The following is a 20,762-nucleotide window of genomic DNA, read 5'->3' on the forward strand; positions in this document are numbered from 1 at the left end:
TGTCACCGGTAACTTTGCCGGACAGTGAGTTTTGTGTGCGAAAATCAACAAATTGGATTCATTCGGACCGACACGCTTCGGTGTGTGAGTGGGCGTCCGGCACTCACACTACCGTACGCGGTTCGCAGTTGCCGGCAACTCGAGCAACACAATCTATCGATCGACAGATTTTCTACTTCGATCGTCCGGCAAGTCTGTCAATTCGGTTGTAAGCATTCTACGGAGCACGCCCTAGTCAATTCAGTAGCTACAGTAATGTTAATTTTTTCAGTCCGGATCCTTAAACGGTTCGCAATTGCCAGCCTGTCGTACATCCATTGCATCAGCGCGCCACAGGCAAACCCACACACTTTTAAACACTCATCCAGCGACGCATTCAGCACTCAGCACCCGACGCGGCAGCAGAGTTGCCAAACAACAAAAACCAAAAACAAATTGGGGCACAGTGGGAAATTCGTACGCGATAGGGCGACATATTTGGCTTTAGGACGAATGTATACATGTTGTGCGTTTGCAATGCTTTTGTTTTATTTGCATATGTTTTGATTAAATTCAACATCGAACTCGAATTGAACATCGAACAAGTAATCGGTGTTGTTTTTGTTGTTGCTTTGCTGAAAATTGAAAAAATGGAGAAAAAAATCATTCTCCACATCCTCCCACATCGGCAGGGCGATGCCAGATATTGGCCTTATATGGAAACCAGGTCAAAGGGGAAACACATCCGCACAGGATACTCTAGCGCCCGTCACACACACACACACGCTGACCACCGGCTCGCGGGATGGCTCTCTCGCCATGAGGTCATAGAGCCGCACCGCAGTGTCTCGTCGTCGCCATCGTAGGTGTGCCCCCCCCGCAAACCCTCCGCGAAACCCAAGGAACCACACACCCCCCGGGCACGAGCCAGAAACCGCCCCCGTGCGGCGACCGGTTTGCGGTTTCGAATGTGTGTGACCCGCGAGGCCTCCGGGATGCTGTGTAGGCACCAGAGCGGCCGCGCACCTTGTTTGGTATAAGCGAGAAAAGTCTCTACCCTTACAACACACAGGGCGACACAAGTGTGAAGCTGAATGTCCCACGCAACCCACGGCCTGGCGGCTACATCATCCGGTCGCCATGAGTCAGTCAACTTTGGTGCGGTTGGTGCCAGAGCTGTGTCGATTGATTCCTTTCCCTCCGAAGGACCTCTCGGGGGTCGGGTCCGTAATCCTGTGAAATATCGCGAATAAATTCACCACACTTGCCACCGGCACGGATTTAATGAGACGTGACACGCGTGGCTTATCTTGCACACCCCGTATGTGGGCAAATTGTTGTATGGTTACGCTTTCTCCGGTAAAACGTATTTACTTCGATTGCTGTTTACTATCAATTAATAATATGTAAACTTAGTGAGCGCGTTAGAAAGTGCCCATTGCTTACACGATCGTTTGAAGATTGATGGCGCCTGTGTGTGCATTTCCACAATTTACCAGTTCGTAATTTGTCCTTTCTGTACCGTCTTCCCTTTCTGGCTGTTCGTTTTATTGACTGCAAATGATTTACTTAAGTTTGAAAGCTTTAGCTTGTGTTTCGTTAAAGTCTACTTGCTTTAAATATTTTTGTGGTAAGGATTTTTTCAAATATCTTACTCTATTACTTGATCAAACTGTGAGCCGTAACGAGACGATGTTTGCAACCTATTTATCAGATCTCAATGTGAAGCGAAGGCTTTCGAATTATGTAATGGTTGAGCAGAAAATTTGTCCTGTTTACTAACGAATGTCTTGGACCAAACCGTCTTGTCTTAACCCTAATACGAACCTTATGCGTTTAAACGTTATAACATCTACTGCTTCTAATTATCCATTCATTCAGCCGATACAAGGACTTTGCCAAAAAAAGGATGACATCGACGATTCAGAAAAAATATAAGAAAACAAAGTCAAGTGTGTGTTCAGATTACTTTATTAATATTGTACTTCGATAATTTATCGATTAAGAAAAAATACCATTGCTCTGTAGCATCCATGTGGTTGCAGCGATGGCAAAGCCTGCTTGGGGCGCCGCAGTACGCAATGGAAAGCCTCAATTATCGCGTTTCTGTGCGCGCTTCAGTGCCGCTCTCGCTACCCCGACTACCAGACATTACGCTGCTTGCGACAAATCGTGGAATAAATTATTTCCGATACGCCGTAGCACCGGCCCGCACGGGTCGGAATGCGGAAAGCAGATCCGAAAAATGCTCGGAAAATTTGATTCCAGATTCGGGGCCGCGTACCTTTAGGCGTTTTCACTCGAATCGAGATCTACGGCGTCCAGCGGAAAACCGTCCGATTGGACCGAACGAAGCTGGACGCTCTGTTGTTCGATGTCGTTGTCGGAGATCGTTGGCCCTGTGTTGAAAGTGCTATTCGTGTCGGCCGCGGTAACGTTCACGTTGAACGGGTACTCGGCGAAGGTGGGCGAGAATAGCTGTCCTCGGACATTCGGGTCTGGTGTCTCCTGGTAGCCCATCCGGAAACCGACGGGCCACGTCCGCAACTCCGAGTCCGCCGTACAGTTGGCCGGTTTCGGTCCGGCCAGGAACTCGTGCTCGAAAGCACTGTTATACAGCAGCGTACAGACTCCGTGCGATCCCCAAGCCGATAGCGGGGCCGCTAGCTGGTTGGCCCCGCAGTCTCCCATAATCCAATCCTGGTGACAGCTGGACCGGTGACGCGTCCCGTAGTTACGGCTCGTGTGAATGCACTGCACGTTCTTGGCCGCCACCCGGTGGTTAGGGGCGTTAGTGTCGGATGTGTCGAACCCATTGCCAACGATATCACAGACTGGTCGAACGTGGCGGAAATAGGAGAAGATTCAGCACTTTGCCCAGTTCCTGAGCATATCAGAGCACCTTACCGTCTATCTGCTTCAGCTTGCGCGTTCCATAGTCTTTCGCGGCCGCCAGGACCATCTGGGCACCGAAGCTGAACCCGTACAGATACCCATCGTTCGGGCTGAAGCCTTCTTTTTCCAGAAAATCCAGCTTCTGCCGCAGCACTCCGTGGATGTCTTTGAAGTTGCGGCGCAGGCGCGCGTAGGTCGCCAACTGGGCGAAGCGATCGTAGCTCATACACATCACGCAGCCGCCGCGGTGTTTGGTCAGATCTAGGGCGTGCAGTAGTTCAAATGAGCCCGTAGTCCTCTGGCATTAGACATTCTCCCCTCCGATAACACTTACTGCCGATGAGATCCTGGACGAAATACTTATCACAGCTAATCTTCCAGCCGAACACCACGATGGCGAACTTCCCGCCGGGATGGCAGTCACTGTCGTACTCGTACGTATTGTTTTCCGCAATGTTGTAAACGTGCACCAAATCACCGGACGAGTTGTAGTAGTTGAAGAAGATGTTGTCCTGGAACCGATCGGCAGCACTGGTATCGACCTGCAACAACAGCACCCCTACGGTGAGCGCGATCGCGACGCAGATGCATCGCGGCATTGTCCCGGGATAACGTCAAGTTCTGAGCTATTAAGACACTAAAACGCTGGTCGCGTCCGGGCAGGCACTTTATACACTTCACGCTGACCTACATCCGCTCCGTGCCATCAAACCACGGCGGTGCCCGTTAGCAGCTTGCGGCACTTTCCTTCTCGGCGCGCCCGTTAGGTGACTCCCGAAGGCAGGACGCACAAATAAACCCGTCGAAACCGAAACCCCATCAAACCGCATTCAGGGAGCCCCAGGTGACGCTATCTGTTCTGCTAGTTGTGGTCGTGGTGGGGCGTCGTTCGCACGTTCTACCGTGCGATCCAAGCCCAAGTTCCAACAGAAACCAGCGACACCTTTTCTTCTCTTATCGCTTCGTACCCATCGAGAGAGCTTTCTCCGGTGTGTCGCCCGAGTCGCGGGACTGTTTCGGGGATACCAAAACAAACGGACCGGTTCGTGGGGCGCATTCTCTCTCAGACTCCAGGAGTCAAAAGATCAAACGGTGTGTGGTGGGGATCGAACGGGCCCGTTGTCAAAACCTATCTAACCGGTTCGACTGGGCGTTGGATATTTATTGACTGTTTACAGTGATTGCAAGGTTGCGATGTGGTGCGATAGGACAAGCCTGGTGTTGCTTGTCTGGAGCCATAGGATTAAAACTTCTTGTCTTGTCTTGGGAGTTGAGATGGTCCTGGAAATTCATGTTGTTTTGTTACCACAGCTGTTCCTTATTCGATCGTTCCAACCATAGCCGGGGAAGGTGCATGGATAATTATTTCAGCTGTCCATGTAACGTAAAATATGCGTATCTCGGCGCTCAGCTCATAACTCATGATCCAACAAACATAACATGGTTTTTTAAGGGACATAATGGACATTATACGGACATAGCGTACTACATACGGTACTACAATCTAGCCGAACCGGTTGATGTGGCTATAGAAATATACGAATAGAAAAGTCCTCAGTAATGGCCTATAGAAAGTCCTCAGTAATGGCTAATAACTGGCCATATTGTCCATTAAGTAATAAACAATCAGCCAATCCAAAATAATCAGTCATCCAATTTCAGCACTCTCCCTGTGGCATTCTAGGGGAGCGACCATCAGGACCAACGGAAAGTGAACCCTCTCACGGTCACGGCACAACGCGAAAGCCCCGGGGCGAAAGCGATCCCAAACCGAACAATTTTGCACTCTGCCTATTTACACTCTGATAGCGAAAATCGACTCACCACGGGTTCGGATCCTCCTCCAACGACAGTGGAGGACTACACCGTCACAAGGCACATCCAAGAACCCGGCTGTGAAAGCCCGGAACGGACAACGTGCCCCGCAACAGGACCCAACCCACTGGCAGCTGCAGGAAAAGGAAGATAAAAACGACAACACGCAAAATGCATGCGCGTGTCTTGAAGCCATACCGCCAGTGGCTAGGTTGGCTCCGGCTCCGGGTATTTCGGGCGATATTTATCATCATTCCGCTGCCTTCCCAGGAGCAGGCCTCAGGAGCTCAAGATGCAAGTGCGGCCGCCCGCGGAGAGGTGCCGAGGCGCCTTTTATCGACCAAACGAACCACCAACGAACTCTCTCTTTTTCGGCGGGTGCAAGTGCGAGGTCGCCGCCAACGGTTCCGGGTTTATGGAGCCCATAAATTGCCTCCGTTTCGTTGGCAGTTTTTCGGCCGACTTTTCCCTTTCTCAAGCGGAGGAGATAAAGCACCGACCGATGTTCGATACACTGTCAGTTTGATCATTATTCGTGTAAGATGATTATGCGAGTGTGCGGTTTACGAAAAACGAAGACACGCGACATCCGGAACGGAACGCATGACACCGTAAACGCACAACTGTTTGATACAAGATTGGCAATGCATGCAAAATCAAGGTTGGGAATGTCGTAAAGTGATACGAACGTGATGATACTCGGTATTTAAAATAAAACAGTAGAGTCAAGAATAGAAGTCTATAGTAAAACCTAAACCTGAATCAATTGAAGTAACGCCCCTGTCATCATAAAAAATGACAGACTTTCTTCGACGTGGGTTGAACAAAATTATGAATATTAAAACAATAATGAGATACTGTCCGAAACAAGTCAACAAAGCCACGAGAAACAATTTAAATATTTAAAGCGAATAAATTTGATAAACATAAGATGAAAAGCAACACTCATCACTGTTTCGTTTTGATGTACACTGTGGGTCGTAAGTTTAAAAGCGTTTCGGATATCAACGTTACAGTTGACTAGAATATTCTGCATAGCTATTTAGTAAATGTAATAAACTTCACTTTACATTATCCTAGAAACATTGGTCAAATGATGGCTCCTTACCTGGAGACACACGGACCGCAGACATTGGTATCTTGTTCCGGATTTAACTTGTAATTCGATTGAACGGTAAACGAGTTTTATGTGCTGTCAATAAAATAAATCTGTCATCTGTGTCTTTTTAAATTTATCGAAAGTTTTCTTCGATTCATACAGAAATACAGATAATTAGGCATGTTCTTAAGCTTCACAGGACATTAAAACCTAGAAGATAGTTTTCCAAAAACGGCAATTTTCATGTCGCACGATCGGCAACATGGCCGGTTTGGGGCTGCCAAAAACGTCAGAATAATTCATATTCTCAGATGATCCCAGCAGATTATAATATTCTTACCCAAATATGACCAATTTTAGTATTGATCGCTTTAAAAAAACGATCCCAATAAAAAAAACCCTAAGAAGACCTAATGTTTCGGAAGTTTTTAATGAATTCAAAACCGGATTTGAGGTCGATTAAACCCCCAACACCAAATTATAAGTGGACCTGCCCTATACTTTTAACCCTCAGTGTACGAAGATCTAATCGGTATCTTGTTTCGGACTTAACAATTGACAAGGAGAGACGATGTTTGACAGTCAGTCAGTCACCCTAATTAGAATACGTTTTGAATGCCTTTCGGCGCAACCTGAACCATGCGCCAACAGCGAGCAAAAAAGTCATAATTAATTCAACAGCACCCGTTCACTGATTTTAATAAACATTGGCTTAGTCCAATTAATAGGTACCAATTACGCGGCGCACCGAAAGCCAGTGCTTTATGCTCCAGTTTCCGCGTTTGACCAACGGCGGCCCACCGGTTGACTGATTAAGTTAGCCGACGGCGTCACTGGCGCCACACTTGCTAACGCTCTGCGCTCTCCGCGTTTCGGCCGCCATTCGTCCGGACTTTTCCCCGGCCGGTACGGTTTTTGGCGATATAAACATTAATAGAGGGGCTTTCTAAAAGCAACCAACGAAGGAAAGCCAGCTCCCGGCCCACATAAGTTAGTTCCGGAGGCACCTACCGCTGCCGATCGATCGGTTATCGGAACCGTCGTCCGACTCCGAGGGGTGTCCCGGGAACAGGAAAATCGCGGTGCAGAGTGCAGAGCACAGTTGCGCGGAGCAGTTTAAAGTCAGTATTTATTTCCTACGTTTCTTACGTCGCTAAAGGTTCGGATCGAGGGGCTAACTGAAGAAGTAGAAGGCACGTCGCACGCCCACGCAGTCGTCGGAGGCAGTCAAGCACGACTCTTTCACTCGATCGCGCGCGAATACCCATAAATAGCTGGAACCAACAACCAAAGCCCACAGACTGCTGCGATGGACACATGTTTTATGGCTTTGCCGATGCACTGGGTCTGCACTTCTCTCGGACGACGATTCGGCTCAGAAGTACTCGAAGAAGTTGTACGGATTGGTGTACACCGTGTACGGGTAAGCGTCCGACGTGAGGGCGTACAACTCACCTCTCACTTCGCTGCAAGAGACAAACGGAACGGGGCACGGGGTGTCAGTGGCCGGAGGATATCGCGTTCCCTCCCCCCGTACGTACCTCTTGCGGTCCTCGACGTAGCCCATCCGGTAGTTGCGCGGGTAGGTGGCCGTGTCTCCGAGCGCCAGGCACTCCGGTGGTTTCGGTTGCGCCACGAACTGGTACCGGAACGCGAGGTTGTAGAACACCGGGCACAGTCCGTGGGAACCGAGGGGGGGTGGTCCGGCGGCCGCTTGCCGCATCCCGCACAGCCCCATGCGCCAGTTCTGGTGGCACTTGTTCGGGAAACGCGTGCCCTTGTCGATGCTGGTGTGGATGCACTGAACGTTCTTAGCCGCCGACCGGAAGTCGCCCTGCCGGAACGTCCGCTCACCGTCGAAGCCGGGTCCCGCCATGTCGCAGGTGTCGATCGCCTCCAGTTCGCTCGCGCCGATCTGGTTCCCAACGTCCAGCGCCAGCTGGGCACCGAAGCTGAACCCGTACATAAAGATCCGCCCGTACTCGACGCCCTCGTAGCGTAGCTTCTGGACCAACCGCAGCAGCACGTCCCGGATGTCCCGGAAGCGCCCCAACAGGCCCCGGTAGCTGCCGCTCGAGAAGGCGGAGTAGTCCATACAGGTGATGCACCCGCCCCGGTACGTGTGCAGATTTTGGCGAAGGTCCTGCACCCACGGTACTTCGTAGCAGTTCTCGTGCCAACCGTGAACGATGATCGCGAAACGTTGGTCCGGGGTGCAGTCGGTGCCGTTCAGCAGCCGCTCGTCCCTGCTCAGCGTCAGCGTCTTGGTGAGGTTGCCCCTACGCGCACCGATCAGGTCGTTAGGTCGCGTAGGTGACATGGGCCGCCAGTACGCGGTGACTTACCCGTGGTAGAACCGGAATATGATCTTATCCTCCAGCAACCTGCGCTGCAGCTGATTGGCGGGGGTGCCCTTGGTCTGCGTTGGTGCCAGTGCGTTCACTCCACGCTCAGCCTCCACACTCCAATCGTCATCGTCGCTTTCGGAGGAGTTGCTCGAGGCCGGTTGGTCGAACGCGGGCGAGAACCGTTCCTGACGCTGGCGTACGCGTTCGAGGCGGAGCTCCCGGAACCGACTCAGTAGCCGGCGACCACCACCGGCTTCGATACCGGCCGTCATCCGTGGCGAGACGCTCGCTACGCACCACAGAGCCAGCAGCAGCACCAGACGACACGATAGCATCTTCGCTCAGACCACGGCACGGCGCTACTGACGCGCGAGCTATATGCACATATCAATCACCCGACGCGACCTGCCGCAGCCACCAAAGTCCCCCAAAAAACGAGGCCAACAGACGCGGAGTGGAGAAGAAAGCCAGATCGCCGCCGCCAGATCGGTGATGGTGTCGCCAGCAAACCGGCTCGGAATTGGACACTCGGAGCTCGGAGTTTCACACACCGCGAAACACACCCGTGTCACAGCGCAGGTGTTGGTGGTGACTCTGTGTGTTCGATGCCAATTCAAGCGACTCGCGAACGTGAACACAACTATTATAGGCTCCTTCGAAAGTCCTCGGCCCCAAGTCGTTGGCCCCGCCGGCGCCGCCGCCGAACTTGCTGGGCACTTTCCCAAAACCAAAAACTCGTTCAACGTTATCTCCGACTTGGAAGTGGTTTGAAATTCAATTTCGGGTGTCCCACCTCCGCAACGAGGTGGGACCTCCTTCGGTCAGATAAGTCAGCGGAATAGCGCAAAAGGTGTGGTAACAACAACAGAACACCGTGGCATCAACTTCGTTTTTGGGAGGGGGCGGTGTTGAAATCAGCTCAAATCACGGCTCGGCACCCCGAGCCCTCGGAGAGATTGATTGTGCCACCAATTTCGGGACCGGGACCGGTTTTTCTGGACCGTCGGAAGCTCGGTCTACTTCGTCGCGGTTCCGGCCGCCTTTAGGGGACGTTGCGCCCAATGTGCAATGTGTTTCCAATAGTGCACTGGGGCCGATAAGTGACAACCCCCCCCACGCGTCGTCGTCGTCGTGGTGTAAACAGTGCCTCGGTCTCCGGACTCGGTCACCTGGGTGTGGCGAGACCTGCTAATTGCCTTTCGTAGCCACGCATGGCCACAAACAGAGTGGTGGGCTTTCGGTGTGCACATTGTGGGCTGTAGCTTGTGGTTTGGACGGAAGTAGAGGGAGCGACTTGTGTAGGATCGTCATGATCGATCCCCGGTGGCGTCACTCTTTGGACCCGCCCGTGTGTTGATGTTGCTGATGACGCGCTGCTGGCGATATAAAATGCAAATCGAGATTCTAGAGATGATCCCCGCCAGGTTAACGTATAGAGACATTAGTCATCAAGCGGTTGACAAGATCGTTAGCAGATCGTTTGGGCCTTGTTTTGGGGGTAACTTATAGCGTTTGAAATACCAAAGTGATGCCTCTTTCTAATGATGGCTTTGAAATTCTAGACCGCTAGAGTCTAGAATCTAAACAAACTCTACAAGTCCCCAAAGAGCCTTCTAGAAGGCCATTCGCCAAGTAAACGGTTCATTTACAAAAAACATGAAAACATTTAAAAATAAACTGAATCATTAAGAAAATAGCCAGACGAGTTATTCGTAAGAACATATGCATACAAAAAAAACCGAAAGTATTTGAGGAGCTTAAAACATTTAATAAGACATAAAAATGCGAACTGGTTCTGTCCTTTTTGGATATCAAATCAATTGAGTAGAGAACGCCTAGTGCTGAACTTGTACTCCTGGTGACCATAGTGACTACCAAATCTGTGAAGAATTGAAGAATTAACTTCTTATAGCATCGATGGTGGAAGATGTTAGTTTAAATCAAAGCTCAATTCTTACTACCGTGCTACCGAAACATTATAGTTTAATAGTGGCCGTTGGAAATGGCCCTCACGAATCGAATGAGTAAGATGACCGAAAGATGACATGGACCGAAAAGATAGGTTTTCTTGTTTTCTGATCGATTGCCAATCTTCATATTAAGTTGGAATTGGAGACCTTGAAGTTGCCCTTAAATGACAGCTGAGCATTGGCTACCGCCATGCCGGTCGTCGCTCGATGATTAGGTTAATTACTAAGAAGTACCTTCACCCAGTAGTCGGGGCAGTGTGCGAAATGTGCTTCATTCAGCATTCTGTCGAGCAGCGAAACTGCCATCTGTGGCCCGCAAATACTCGTTTGACCGGCTATTTGTTCGCTCTGGGGGCGTAATCCGCAGCAAATGGCATCGGACCGTGCAAGGCGCCAGGCAATGGCCGATTACTTGTTAATCGATCTGTGAAGCATAGGCACGGTGGAACCTAAGTGGAAGCAGATGTGATCGATGCGGACCTAGCCGGCTCGGGCTTTTGGATAGTGGGTTCCTTTGGAGTGACGCGAAATGGAATAACCAAAGCAGAAAAGTGGACCGAACTATGTCTCCAAGCGAATGAGTTTCTAAAACGGATATGAACAGGTAATGTCATGGCTGCAAGTGGACAGTGTAGCGCGTTGTTGGGACATCGGCCCCCATTAGCCAGATGGACAGGTGGGTGTTATAATGTTGCTGCACCGGATACGTTCCGGTTAGACTGCACCGCTCATTGATCCATTTGTTGGCCAATAGTCAGCCTATTACTAGCTTGTAGATCGTGTGCAAATCGATACCCTCAAAGATCACTCTTGTTTTCGCTAATGATTCAATGTCAATTCCACTCTGAAGTCCTCGGGCGCACTAGAAACTTGTTTGAAGACAACTTTTTGCCACAATGAAGCCATTATGGGGCTCGAAATTGTTTGGAGACCACCACAAAAATTAAATAATCCCGGACTCCCGTTCATGGAACGTCACGTCGAGAATTGTGACCAGCGTTGGCCTGGGCTGGGTTTGGCAAAGGAAGGTTGGTGTAGGCGTTCCCAAACCTGTAGGTGTTATTATGGAATCAAAAAACGATCCAACTTTCAAGCGCACAGCAGCATGGAGCGTGCGAGCTTGAATGTCTTGCGCTCTCTACGGTCTTAAATCCGTTCCTGTTTTTGGCGCTGACCGCCCCCGTAATGAGCAGTGGGCGAGTGGCCCAGAGTGTTTGATCCAGATTTGGCAATGAGAATGATATCATTTGTCGCAGCCACGGGAGAACGGAGTTCCCCAAAAATAGTCGAGAGGTGGCCATCATACCGAGGGCATACTCATCGAGGGAGTTCAAGAAGCCAAATAAGCGATGATGGTGATGACGGCGTTCCAGTGTCCAACGGATCTTTCTCAACGGAGGTCGCAAATGGTGATGCTGCTGGGTGCGATAGTGATGCAATGGGTGCAATTGCAGCAGCTTCACTGACCGTTATTGGTCCATCTAGTTATCATCCCACTACGCATGGCACCCGAGTATGGCGTTACGTAACTGGCTTAATTACGACTGATGACACCGTAAGTTCCTTCATGCTGTTGTTGTGGGACTCGTATGCGCCTTATGAAGCTCACTCCTAGCTATAGCTGGATGAACTTGTTGATGTTGGTTTAATGGCGCCGGTTAATTTCGAAACATCAAAAGAGTTTCCTCTAACCATAAAAATACAAAACGGACCACCTGTCCGTTTCTTTTTAAATACGCATTCAAACCTATTTTAGTTAGAGGAGTAGAGTAATGCCAAAACTTGCACTCCCGGTGAACGCAGTAACTACCAAATCTATGCATTGTCCAAATTGTTTTGAAGAAGAAGAAGAAGAAGGGGCTGGACTGACGCTCTCTTCTTCACTCTTTTTGAAATTCAAACTCACTCAAACTGTTTATACTGATTTTTTTAGTAACGTAACGCGGTTGCGTTATTTCAATAACGCACATTCATGTAAACAATTTGCATTTCCGAACGAAGCGCCCTCTGGATGTGAGACAAATAATGAGTTTTGAATTCAAATTTGTGTAACGGGCGCATCGTGAGTAAGTACTGGAATTAACAGTAGACTCTACTTATTTGCTTCGTTGCTTTTGGACTTCTTTCGAAACCGAACCCATGACGAAACACGGTGCTGTGTGCTTGTTTGTGTATTATATTTTCAACGTTTCCATAAAAGAAGAGTAAAACGTAACAGTGTTCCATAACTACACATTTTGATTTACATTTGATTAGATTCGCTTGACTGCCCAAAATGGTTCCAGTGACAGTCGCACCAGCACGATCAAAAGAGAGGATCTCCGTCCAGAGAGTCTCACTGAAACCTGTGAACCACACGCACGTCAACTTACGTAACACTTCTATGTACAAAGTAGACGGAACAATGCAAAGTAGTAACATTGATGATGCTTGTTGTTGATGTAGTTGCCGCTGCTGCTGCTTTTCGTAGCGACTCTTCACTGTTTTCTCTGAGTCTTCATTGTTTTCTAGTTCTACGTTTAACTCCAACGCGTTTGTTCGAAACTCTCAACAAATACCCTATGTGTTGACTGCAAACGGCGAGCAACCTTCTTACAAGAACATTTGCAACTCTACTCTACAATACAGACATCTTGTAAAGAGCCGCCATGTTGCGGGCTCTGTAAGTTACGAGAAGGGGAATCCAAAAGTTTAAGTAAAGAGCTAGCAAAGCTAGCAAATTCCCTTCTCGGGTGATGATGTTACGGGCGCACATGTAACTCCTATTAATCCTAGGCTAGGTTTAAAACATACAAAGATCAGTCTCTAGGTTGTTGTCTCATTTTTCATCTGTCGGCTAGGTTTCGTAACACTTCTGCCGCTGTTTCTCAACGCAACACTGCACTCCAATTATCATTAGGTTATGTTTCGTGTTCTTTAGAATGCCGTCATAGTGTTAAAGGCTTAGGGACGGTAGTACGCAGTACCACCAGATTGCTCCGGAGCGAAATTCAAGATATTCATGTTGATTGACCTTATTGCGGCTATCGGTCGTAAACGAACTCTATTGTTTGAACTTGGTTGGTATTAAGAAAAACGGGAACGAAGGTAAAGTGTTAACAAACATGGGTTTGGGACGGCAAACTAGCCGCTTCCTTTTAAGCTGCCCTATTGGAATCGCTTCATTTCAAACTCTTCAAGATAATCACTCTTCTAGTGATAGATGGCGGCCTCCATTGTTACGAACGGTATGCGCAGTGTTTCGTGCTACAATACGAGGGCAATACAGGATTTTGTGTGGTGTTCCTGTGGCTAATGACCGGCCACGCTCTACTACTAGCAAAGAGAGGCTAGGAAATGTTATTTCAGAACCAGCAAAATCCATACGATTAATAAATGAAAAATAAATTACTTAAAGCAGCCTCTTAAGAGTATAGGATAAAAAACCAAAATCAAATCACAGACCGACATTAATGATTCGTATCAGGGGGACTCTTTGAGCAGTAGCGCTAAAGGTGGCGTGTTCGTTAAATCATCGGCGATTATTAAGTTAAGTGAAGACGAGTATTTGGTAGGGCAATGGCGTGCGAATTATTGGGAATGTTTGTAGGATCGGTATTCGTGTGAAATGTTCGGCTGACCAGTAGTGTGTGATGAGTCCCTTCTACCATAAATCCTTATAACGAAAAGCGTGTGACAACACAACTAAACAATCTTCTTCAGGTTCTGACAAAGAAGGGGGAACCTTTAAGAAACACATAGTTCAAAATCCAGATCAATTGGCCTGTCGTTGAAAATACGCATCCGCCTCTCTAATGGGTAATTGACTTCCACGTTGGTCGATTTGCGTTGATGGCTCCTTCGTCAAATGTGCAGAGTTTCCGTTTCGTCAGTCAACGGAACGCAGGCGTTATGTTCCGTCTGCGAAACAACTAATCCCCAGGCTGGCGCACCGGTCATCTAGACCTCTGGTGTGCACGGCTTCGCGCACCCGGCGGAACATCCTCGGAAGGTTCGGAGTGAAGCAAACTCAAACCTGAACAACACGCCCCAAGAAGGCACCAACCCGGCGGCCGGGAGGACCGTGGTCGAGTCAATCATTCTCCGTCCGCTTGTGCAGCGCGGCAGTAATACTGAGGGCACCGCCCGGAATGAACCGCACAAAGTTGTCCCCCACGAGTGGCCCCATCGCGTACAGGCCGGCGTGCGGGGACCGGAGCACCGCATTTGTGTACTTATCCACATCGATCGGGTTGTTCTTGCAGTCGATCGGCTTCGTACGATCCTCGCCCAGCCCGATACCCGATGCGGCGCTCAGCTGTTGCCGCTGCTGCAGGGCCCCTGGATTCGTGCCGAACGGTGCCGTGTCGGCCTCATCGTGCTGACAGTAGCCACCGAGAGCGGCCAGCAGACCGTGCTGAGGTTGGTGTTGATGGTGGTACTGCTGCAGCTGCTGCTTGTGGCGCGTCTTATCGGTCAGATTGATGTGTTTGCACTTGGCGCACATGTTTTTGAACCAAAACAGCTTGCGGCCGAGACGCGAAAAAAGCAGCTGCTCCGTGAACGTCCACATCGTGAGCGGTTGAGTCGGTGGCGCCCGGCGAACAAATCCTCGGTCCGTTTCCTCTTCCACGTCCGAGTCGGAAGCCGCGATTACCATCGACGTCGCGGCTGGCACTCCCGTGGCCGTGCTGCCATCGACGAGGCAAGAAATGAAGCGCAGATCGGGCCGCGAACCAATCAGTATCGCACAGTACGACACCTCGATCTCGCGTCGCTCGCCCGTCTTGAGGTGCTGGACAGTGACGCGATGTGTTTCGCCACCACCAACGGAAAGGTCGACAATCGTGTGCTCCGGCAGTGGGGTGTAGAGTTCGTGCTTCCGGTTGGAATCCTTCATCATCTTGTGTACCTCGTGGTACTCGGGGTACACGTTGCCGGGCAGCATCTTGTCCAGGCCGGCCGTTCGATTCCGGTACACGTGCACAACCGGTATGCCGGACGATCGGCAGATGGTGACGGCATCGGCAGCACTCAGCCCGGCACCAACGATCAACACCGGCTTCAGCTGGGTCCGGGCCGGCTCATCGTAGCGCTCCAGCGCGTGTTCCAGATGCGGCAGTTCGTACTTAACCCACGGCATCTGCAGCCCTTCGCCCTTCACACCCAACCGGTTGGCCAGATCGGAGGCACCGTTCGCTAGGACCAGATTTCGGCACACTACCTGGAACCGTCGATTGGTCGTTACGTCGAATCTGCAAAGGGAATCGAACGAATGTTCTTATTAGTAATGCGTTCCCATCGATTGCCGTTGAATTATCGCTTACCCGGCGACGATCCAGCGGCCCTGCCGAAGCCGAGCCGGAACAGGCGCTCCCGCGGTCGAAGCGTCCAGCGGTACCACCGTCGTTACGATGGTCGAGTTCATGAAGTACTTGTCGAGGCCCATCTCGCTCACGTAACCCTCGTAGTACTGGGCGACGCGCGATATCAGGGCCCGCGTTTCGACCTCCTTCGACACCTGGCGCTTCAGCGACAGGTTTCGGCGCGGTGGACACAGCAGCTTAACGTTCACCTTGCCGCTCCGCTCGTCGAGCACGGCCACCACGTTGGCGTCCACGGGTCCGTCGGTCGGTTCACCGCCGTTTAGCTGCCGTTCTTTGCGTTCGTAACGGCTACTGTCGTTGTTGTTGTTGCTGTCGGCATTGCGACACTTGCTACACTTTGCTAAGGTCACTTTCTGCTGTCCGACGGCGGTAACATTCGCCGCCTGCCGTCTGTGCTTCGCCTGCTCACCGGCACACCGTGCACAACCGTGGACTTCCGCCGAAAGAGGTGCGCCGCCCGGCGAGTGGAGCTTCCGCCGTCGATCCATCTCATAATCGGCAGCGTCACGGGCCCGAGTCAGCGGGGCCAGTCGAGTGTTCGGGTCCTCCGTCAAGCCGGCAGGATGACGCGATTCCCAGTCGGCGAACGGAAGCCCAGGCAGCGACATCCAGGCGGCCAGCGACAGGGTACGGAGGTTCGGGTCCATCCGATGCCAGGAACCGCCCGGTGGACCCCGGCCCAGAACGAGATGATCTATCTGGAAGCGGAAATTTTCGGAATCGGTTAGTAATGCGCAGCCCTAGTGGCGGATCGAGTCGTTCGGTCGTGGTCCGCTGGGCACAAAGTTAGGTTCGCTATAAACAAATGATCGCGTTCGGAGGTGTAAACAAATGGTGTGCTGAGTTTGCAAGTGTTGGACCGAGACTCCGGAGAATCCGATCAGTAGTGCTGACACACCGCATCGGGCACCGCATTGTTGTTGTTGCAAGCGCGCGAAAAAACATGAGACCGAGACACTTTGGTTCGTAGTGCCCAAGGTTTAAAGGCTTTCGTCGGAAGGGTGGACAAGAACGGCTATTGGGTGCCAAAAGCCTGTCACACATCGTGTCACACGACCACCGAAGCTTCCCGGAAAGTGTTAACAGTTTCCGTTCCGCTTCGATTGACTGTTCTCAGCAAAACTGTCGCCGAATTAATTATTGAGGTTATGTTACATGATACGCACATGCGAAGCACGCGCAGGACACACGTCGACCAGGGTCGGTTGTCCACGTATCTTCAAGCTAATGAAGTACGTATTCAAGTTGTGAAAAAATGGCTGTGATTCACGTGTAAGAAACACCGAACAGCATTCGTCACAATCCAAAGAGATAGGGAAAGTATCAGGTTAAGAACGGTGGTTGTTTAACGACAACCACCTCCATCTATGACGTGTTCTACGTAGCGTGTGGGACGCTACCCTACCCGAATAAACAGGCGCCGCTCGCCGGTAAATATTTGGGGAGCCCCATTAATGGTGGAGCGATGCCGGGAAAATCCCACGCCGTTTTCCATTTCATTGGCTTCGAGTGGGTGGGTTGAGAGCAGTGAAAATAGTTCCAATTTCAATTACACCTCGCCATCCACCGGTCACCGGCGATAAAGAACGGCGCATGGCGGCAAATATTTATCCGAATGACTATCCGAACGCTATCGACGACGTCAGAGTCAGGTGGATAAGATAAGGGCGTGAATTATGGGTTGTCCAAAACGGCAAGACAACTGCGAGAGATAGATAGTCATGTGCGGGTGTCTACGTGATTTGTGGTAAGTCGCGCGCGGATAAGCATTAAGCCACCGCGATAGGGCTGGATGACATCAGTGCACGCCCCCTGTTGTACCTGTTTCTCTGGATGATACCGGTACTCGACCATCGACGGAAGATCCATTCCCAGATCGGCGCACGGGTGTTGGAGGCTGTCGAGCTGCAAGACGGAAACCGAGATGTTAGACGAGATGAGAACCCCCGAGCCCGGAGTGGAGTCTTACCAGCAACGAAACGGGATTGGTGCTTCGTCCTTCGAGCCCGTCGGCCAAGCTGAACAGGTCGTGCTCGATCAGGCTCTTCTGGGCGTCGTAGTACCCGAGCCGGGCCCGCAGCAGCTCGTCCGGGTGCTTCTGGGCCCGCTCCGGTACCCAGTACGGCCAGTGGCCCGCCAGCATGTACGACAGCGATATGCCGCTCGGTCCATTGCCTGCAAAACGAGGAGCAAGAAGCGGAGTGTTAATGTGATGACAGTTCATTTGCGGCGCGAATTGAAGGCTGGGTGGTGACCACCATTGGCAACCACCGTGAACGTGACGCGACACAAAACTTGGGAAATTACAATCAACTTGGCCAGAGGAGGTTAAGAGTCAGCCGTCGCACTGCGCGAGCGCGCCGAGAATTGGTGCTGGTGATTAATATTAATTACTATACAGCAGGGCGCCGAGGCTTAGGCTGAGGGACAATGGGACACTGGGTCTCGGAATACGTGGGGAACCGAGGTCCAGTTCGGTCCACACAGGCGAAGATCACTGTCAAGGCAGCCGTGAAGCGGTCAGTCCGTTCGTCCAGAATGTTCTGGCCAACGATGTCACCCCCCGCGCCAAGTGATTACGGAGGATGCGCTTATGCAATGGACTGGAAGTGTTTCTTCCATTTTTATGCTCAATCATTGTGTGGCGAAGAAAGTGGGCAAAAGGCGACCAATCTTATCGCGCAGACCGCGGACATCCATCGAGAAGGGGTTTGGTCTTCACGTAGCCTCCCCTCCTGGTGGTCGTCTATTCGAAGAATCTAACCGATGATTGGCTGCTTATCTGGCTACTGGTCAGAGCTTATCAGTGGCCGGCTGATGTGCGCTCGTTCGCGTCCGTCATTGACTTGGTATGCGCCGGCCGGAGCGTGCGCACACGTCACACAACGAGCCCCCCGTCAACACAGCTGACGCAGCGCACTGGGAAGTATTGCCGGGCCACTTAGTCACACGACACGGCGATAAGACAGCCCAGCCAACAATGCGGACGCATTTATTGGCGGGCGCACGTTTACGGACACACGCGACACCGCGCGATACGGGGAAGATTTCTGGGTTCGCGATCCAGATCTTGGGTGAAGCGGGTCACAAGCTACGCTATCTTCGATCATATGATCTTTGTGGGAGGGGCGGGACGATAAGATCCCGGACCCAGGAGTTGGCGGGTGGACACGAGACGATAAAGCGTTCCGTAAATATTGACCATCTGCTCACGTAGCGTCGTCGTGATTCAAGGGCACAGAAATATCGTCCACGAGCACGCAAAACTACTAGCCTAACATTTGGGGCACCAGGTCCAGTTGGTGCTTCTGGGTAATATCTGGGCAATGATTGATCGTGGCCACGACCATGAGGATCGAAGGGCGACGGGCTCTTGGCGGAGGATGAGTTGCAATAACAAGTCCCGTAGGTGGTCGCGGTAGGGTTCTGATTGATGATCTAATCAGTTCAGGACCACTCTCTATCTACCAGGAAGCAGATTATTTGCAGAAAGCCAAAGTTTCCGCCAATCTGTCTTATCAACTCTGACACTGCCACTAGTGCCGCGTCGAGAGCCGGTGATCGTGATCGATCAGGTCTTTTAATAGCACAATGAGGACAATTGATCTGATTCACGTCTGCGACTGACAGCAGATGGCAGCACACCTCTGGGGGTGCTGCTGCTTCGACATCAATTAAAATGCCTCTGAATGTTCGCATGGTCACATGGTTACAGTGGCCAGAGCGCGGTGTGTTCCGCGATCGTCTGCCGCTTCCTAACCGGACATTCAACCGGTCCGGTTGGCGCGGTTATCAAAGTTCGCACCCAACAGCAGTAAGTTACATGTGCTTGGAAGGATTGACAGTGTAAACAGTGGTTTCGCCCGACGCGCGGCGCACTGGCGGACTTCAAAGCCGTTCGGGCGGAACCCGTTTAGAATGGCAACACACGTGAGGATGGTTACAAAAATACTATCGCTCGGAATCCGGCATCGTCATCCACGGCTAAAGGCCCGTAGACTTCCCACAGAAATTCCTACTCTGTGGGCCCCGTGTAGCTGGTGATTTACAAACTATTGCAACGGGGCGCGTGAAAATGGCGATAAGAAGGTTGGTCGGTTGGAGAATAAATTACAATTCGCACTACGAGAACAGGGTAAGCGATTGTGAACACTACATCCCGACAAGTCCACGAAAAACAACCCCGGCTGTTTGTGTCCTCAATCATTTGCAATTCGTAATCGCAGAAGATCGATCGAACTGTCTTGGTCGGTACCTCGTTCGCTACCGGCAACATCAGCGATCTTGTGCGATCCAACAATCGATTACCGAGATGTGCACATTGTAGCACTGTAGGGGGGCACCTACATAAAATAGTTCAAGTAGGGTGGACGACGATGATTTATAACTGCGCCAATTCTCCTTATCGGACACGGAGGGGGTGCTTATCGGAGCTGCGAAAACAGAAACTTAATGTCACCCTCTGTTGGTCCAGATTAGTGGGCAGATCAAACACTTCAAACACAGAAGGGCGAAGTCACGCAAGTCACTAGGCAAATAGCTCTCAGCTGGTCTCTTGGTCTTGGGGTCGATTTCACAAGAACTGCAATCTCAATTCTTCACCCAAACACCAACCGGTGGTCCAACTTACCTATCACAACCACATCCTTGTAGAGGGTGTCCTTGTGCAGATTTGCCTTGCCGCTGCTGATATCCTTCATTTTGTCGGTCCGTATCCTCGATCAAACGCGACCTACCGGCGGTGTTCCGCTCCGTTTAACGATACCGCTACCACGCTTGTCTCGTGTGTACCTCCGCTCGCGGCTGACCACCTGGGGGGGTGGGCCAGTCGATGTATTGTTGTACCCCGTACCGTAAACAACGCTGGCACGCATTCACCACCAGCAATGTGTGTGCGAAATGCTTCACCAAATTGATTAGAGACACCTGGCCACCGGACACAACTGGAACCTTTCTCAGGGGCGGACTCCTGTGTTCACTGTACTCTAATTGCACTCTAGTTTCGCAGCCGAGAGCTAGGGGCTTTAGCGGACCTTTACCGCCACTTTTCTTTTGGGGCCACACTCTCTGGGTTGGAGAGGTCTGACACACTGAATCGCTCCTGTAGCGATGGAAAGGCGCGCGAATCAATAGACGCGAGACTTGGCGAGACTTGGTGCTCGGATACTCGGAGAAACGAAGTGAAGCCGGCTAGGGCGACTGGACATGCGACTTCTGGCTGAGGTTAGCGATCAATCTTTACGTCGGCGGGCACAAACTCTTAGATGGTTTCAAAGCAAGTCCGTGTGTC

The 20,762-nt window shown here is 51.1% G+C and overlaps 3 protein-coding genes across 3 annotated transcripts; all 3 read right to left on the reverse strand.

Annotated features, from left to right (window-relative positions):
- Nucleotides 1–2,265: 2,265 nt before the first annotated feature.
- On the reverse strand, nucleotides 2,266–3,473 carry LOC128278704 (uncharacterized). Its single transcript, XM_053017434.1, has 3 exons — nucleotides 3,209–3,473; nucleotides 2,887–3,135; nucleotides 2,266–2,813 (listed from the first exon to the last, which is right to left on the reverse strand). The coding sequence occupies exons 1-3, from the start codon at nucleotides 3,471–3,473 to the stop codon at nucleotides 2,266–2,268; spliced, it is 1,062 nt and encodes a 353-aa protein (XP_052873394.1).
- A 3,690-nt stretch (nucleotides 3,474–7,163) lies between these two features.
- Nucleotides 7,164–8,408, reverse strand: LOC128278706 (uncharacterized). The gene is made up of 3 exons (XM_053017435.1): nucleotides 8,134–8,408; nucleotides 7,330–8,067; nucleotides 7,164–7,254 (listed from the first exon to the last, which is right to left on the reverse strand). The coding sequence occupies exons 1-3, from the start codon at nucleotides 8,406–8,408 to the stop codon at nucleotides 7,164–7,166; spliced, it is 1,104 nt and encodes a 367-aa protein (XP_052873395.1).
- Nucleotides 8,409–12,278: 3,870 nt separating this feature from the next.
- On the reverse strand, nucleotides 12,279–20,367 carry LOC128277662 (oxidative stress-induced growth inhibitor 1-like). The gene is made up of 5 exons (XM_053016158.1): nucleotides 20,103–20,367; nucleotides 17,442–17,647; nucleotides 17,294–17,377; nucleotides 15,413–16,170; nucleotides 12,279–15,340 (listed from the first exon to the last, which is right to left on the reverse strand). Exons 1-5 carry the CDS (start codon nucleotides 20,170–20,172, stop codon nucleotides 14,179–14,181), a joined length of 2,280 nt encoding a protein of 759 aa, XP_052872118.1. The 5' UTR covers nucleotides 20,173–20,367; the 3' UTR covers nucleotides 12,279–14,178.
- Between the last annotated feature and the right edge of the window lie 395 nt (nucleotides 20,368–20,762).

This window comes from Anopheles cruzii, chromosome 2 (assembly GCF_943734635.1).
Source record: "Anopheles cruzii chromosome 2, idAnoCruzAS_RS32_06, whole genome shotgun sequence".
Taxonomy (NCBI): domain Eukaryota; kingdom Metazoa; phylum Arthropoda; class Insecta; order Diptera; family Culicidae; genus Anopheles; species Anopheles cruzii.

Excerpts from the sequence above, each read along its gene's own strand:
- LOC128278704 (XM_053017434.1), bottom strand. The coding sequence starts at position 3,473 with ATGCCGCGATGCATCTGCGTCGCGATCGCGCTCACCGTAGGGGTGCTG. Across the intron at positions 3,136-3,208 it reads CGTCCAGGATCTCATCGGCA|ATCTGACCAAACACCGCGGC; the intron begins GTAAGTGTTATC and ends TGCACGCCCTAG. Across the intron at positions 2,814-2,886 it reads CAAGCTGAAGCAGATAGACG|TCTGTGATATCGTTGGCAAT; the intron begins GTAAGGTGCTCT and ends ACGTTCGACCAG.
- LOC128278706 (XM_053017435.1), bottom strand. The coding sequence starts at position 8,408 with ATGACGGCCGGTATCGAAGCCGGTGGTGGTCGCCGGCTACTGAGTCGG. Across the intron at positions 8,068-8,133 it reads ATATTCCGGTTCTACCACGG|GGGCAACCTCACCAAGACGC; the intron begins GTAAGTCACCGC and ends CGGTGCGCGTAG. Across the intron at positions 7,255-7,329 it reads TACGTCGAGGACCGCAAGAG|CGAAGTGAGAGGTGAGTTGT; the intron begins GTACGTACGGGG and ends TGTCTCTTGCAG.
- LOC128277662 (XM_053016158.1), bottom strand. The coding sequence starts at position 20,172 with ATGAAGGATATCAGCAGCGGCAAGGCAAATCTGCACAAGGACACCCTC. Across the intron at positions 17,648-20,102 it reads CAAGGATGTGGTTGTGATAG|GCAATGGACCGAGCGGCATA; the intron begins GTAAGTTGGACC and ends CTCGTTTTGCAG. Across the intron at positions 15,341-15,412 it reads GGCCGCTGGATCGTCGCCGG|ATTCGACGTAACGACCAATC; the intron begins GTAAGCGATAAT and ends TTCCCTTTGCAG.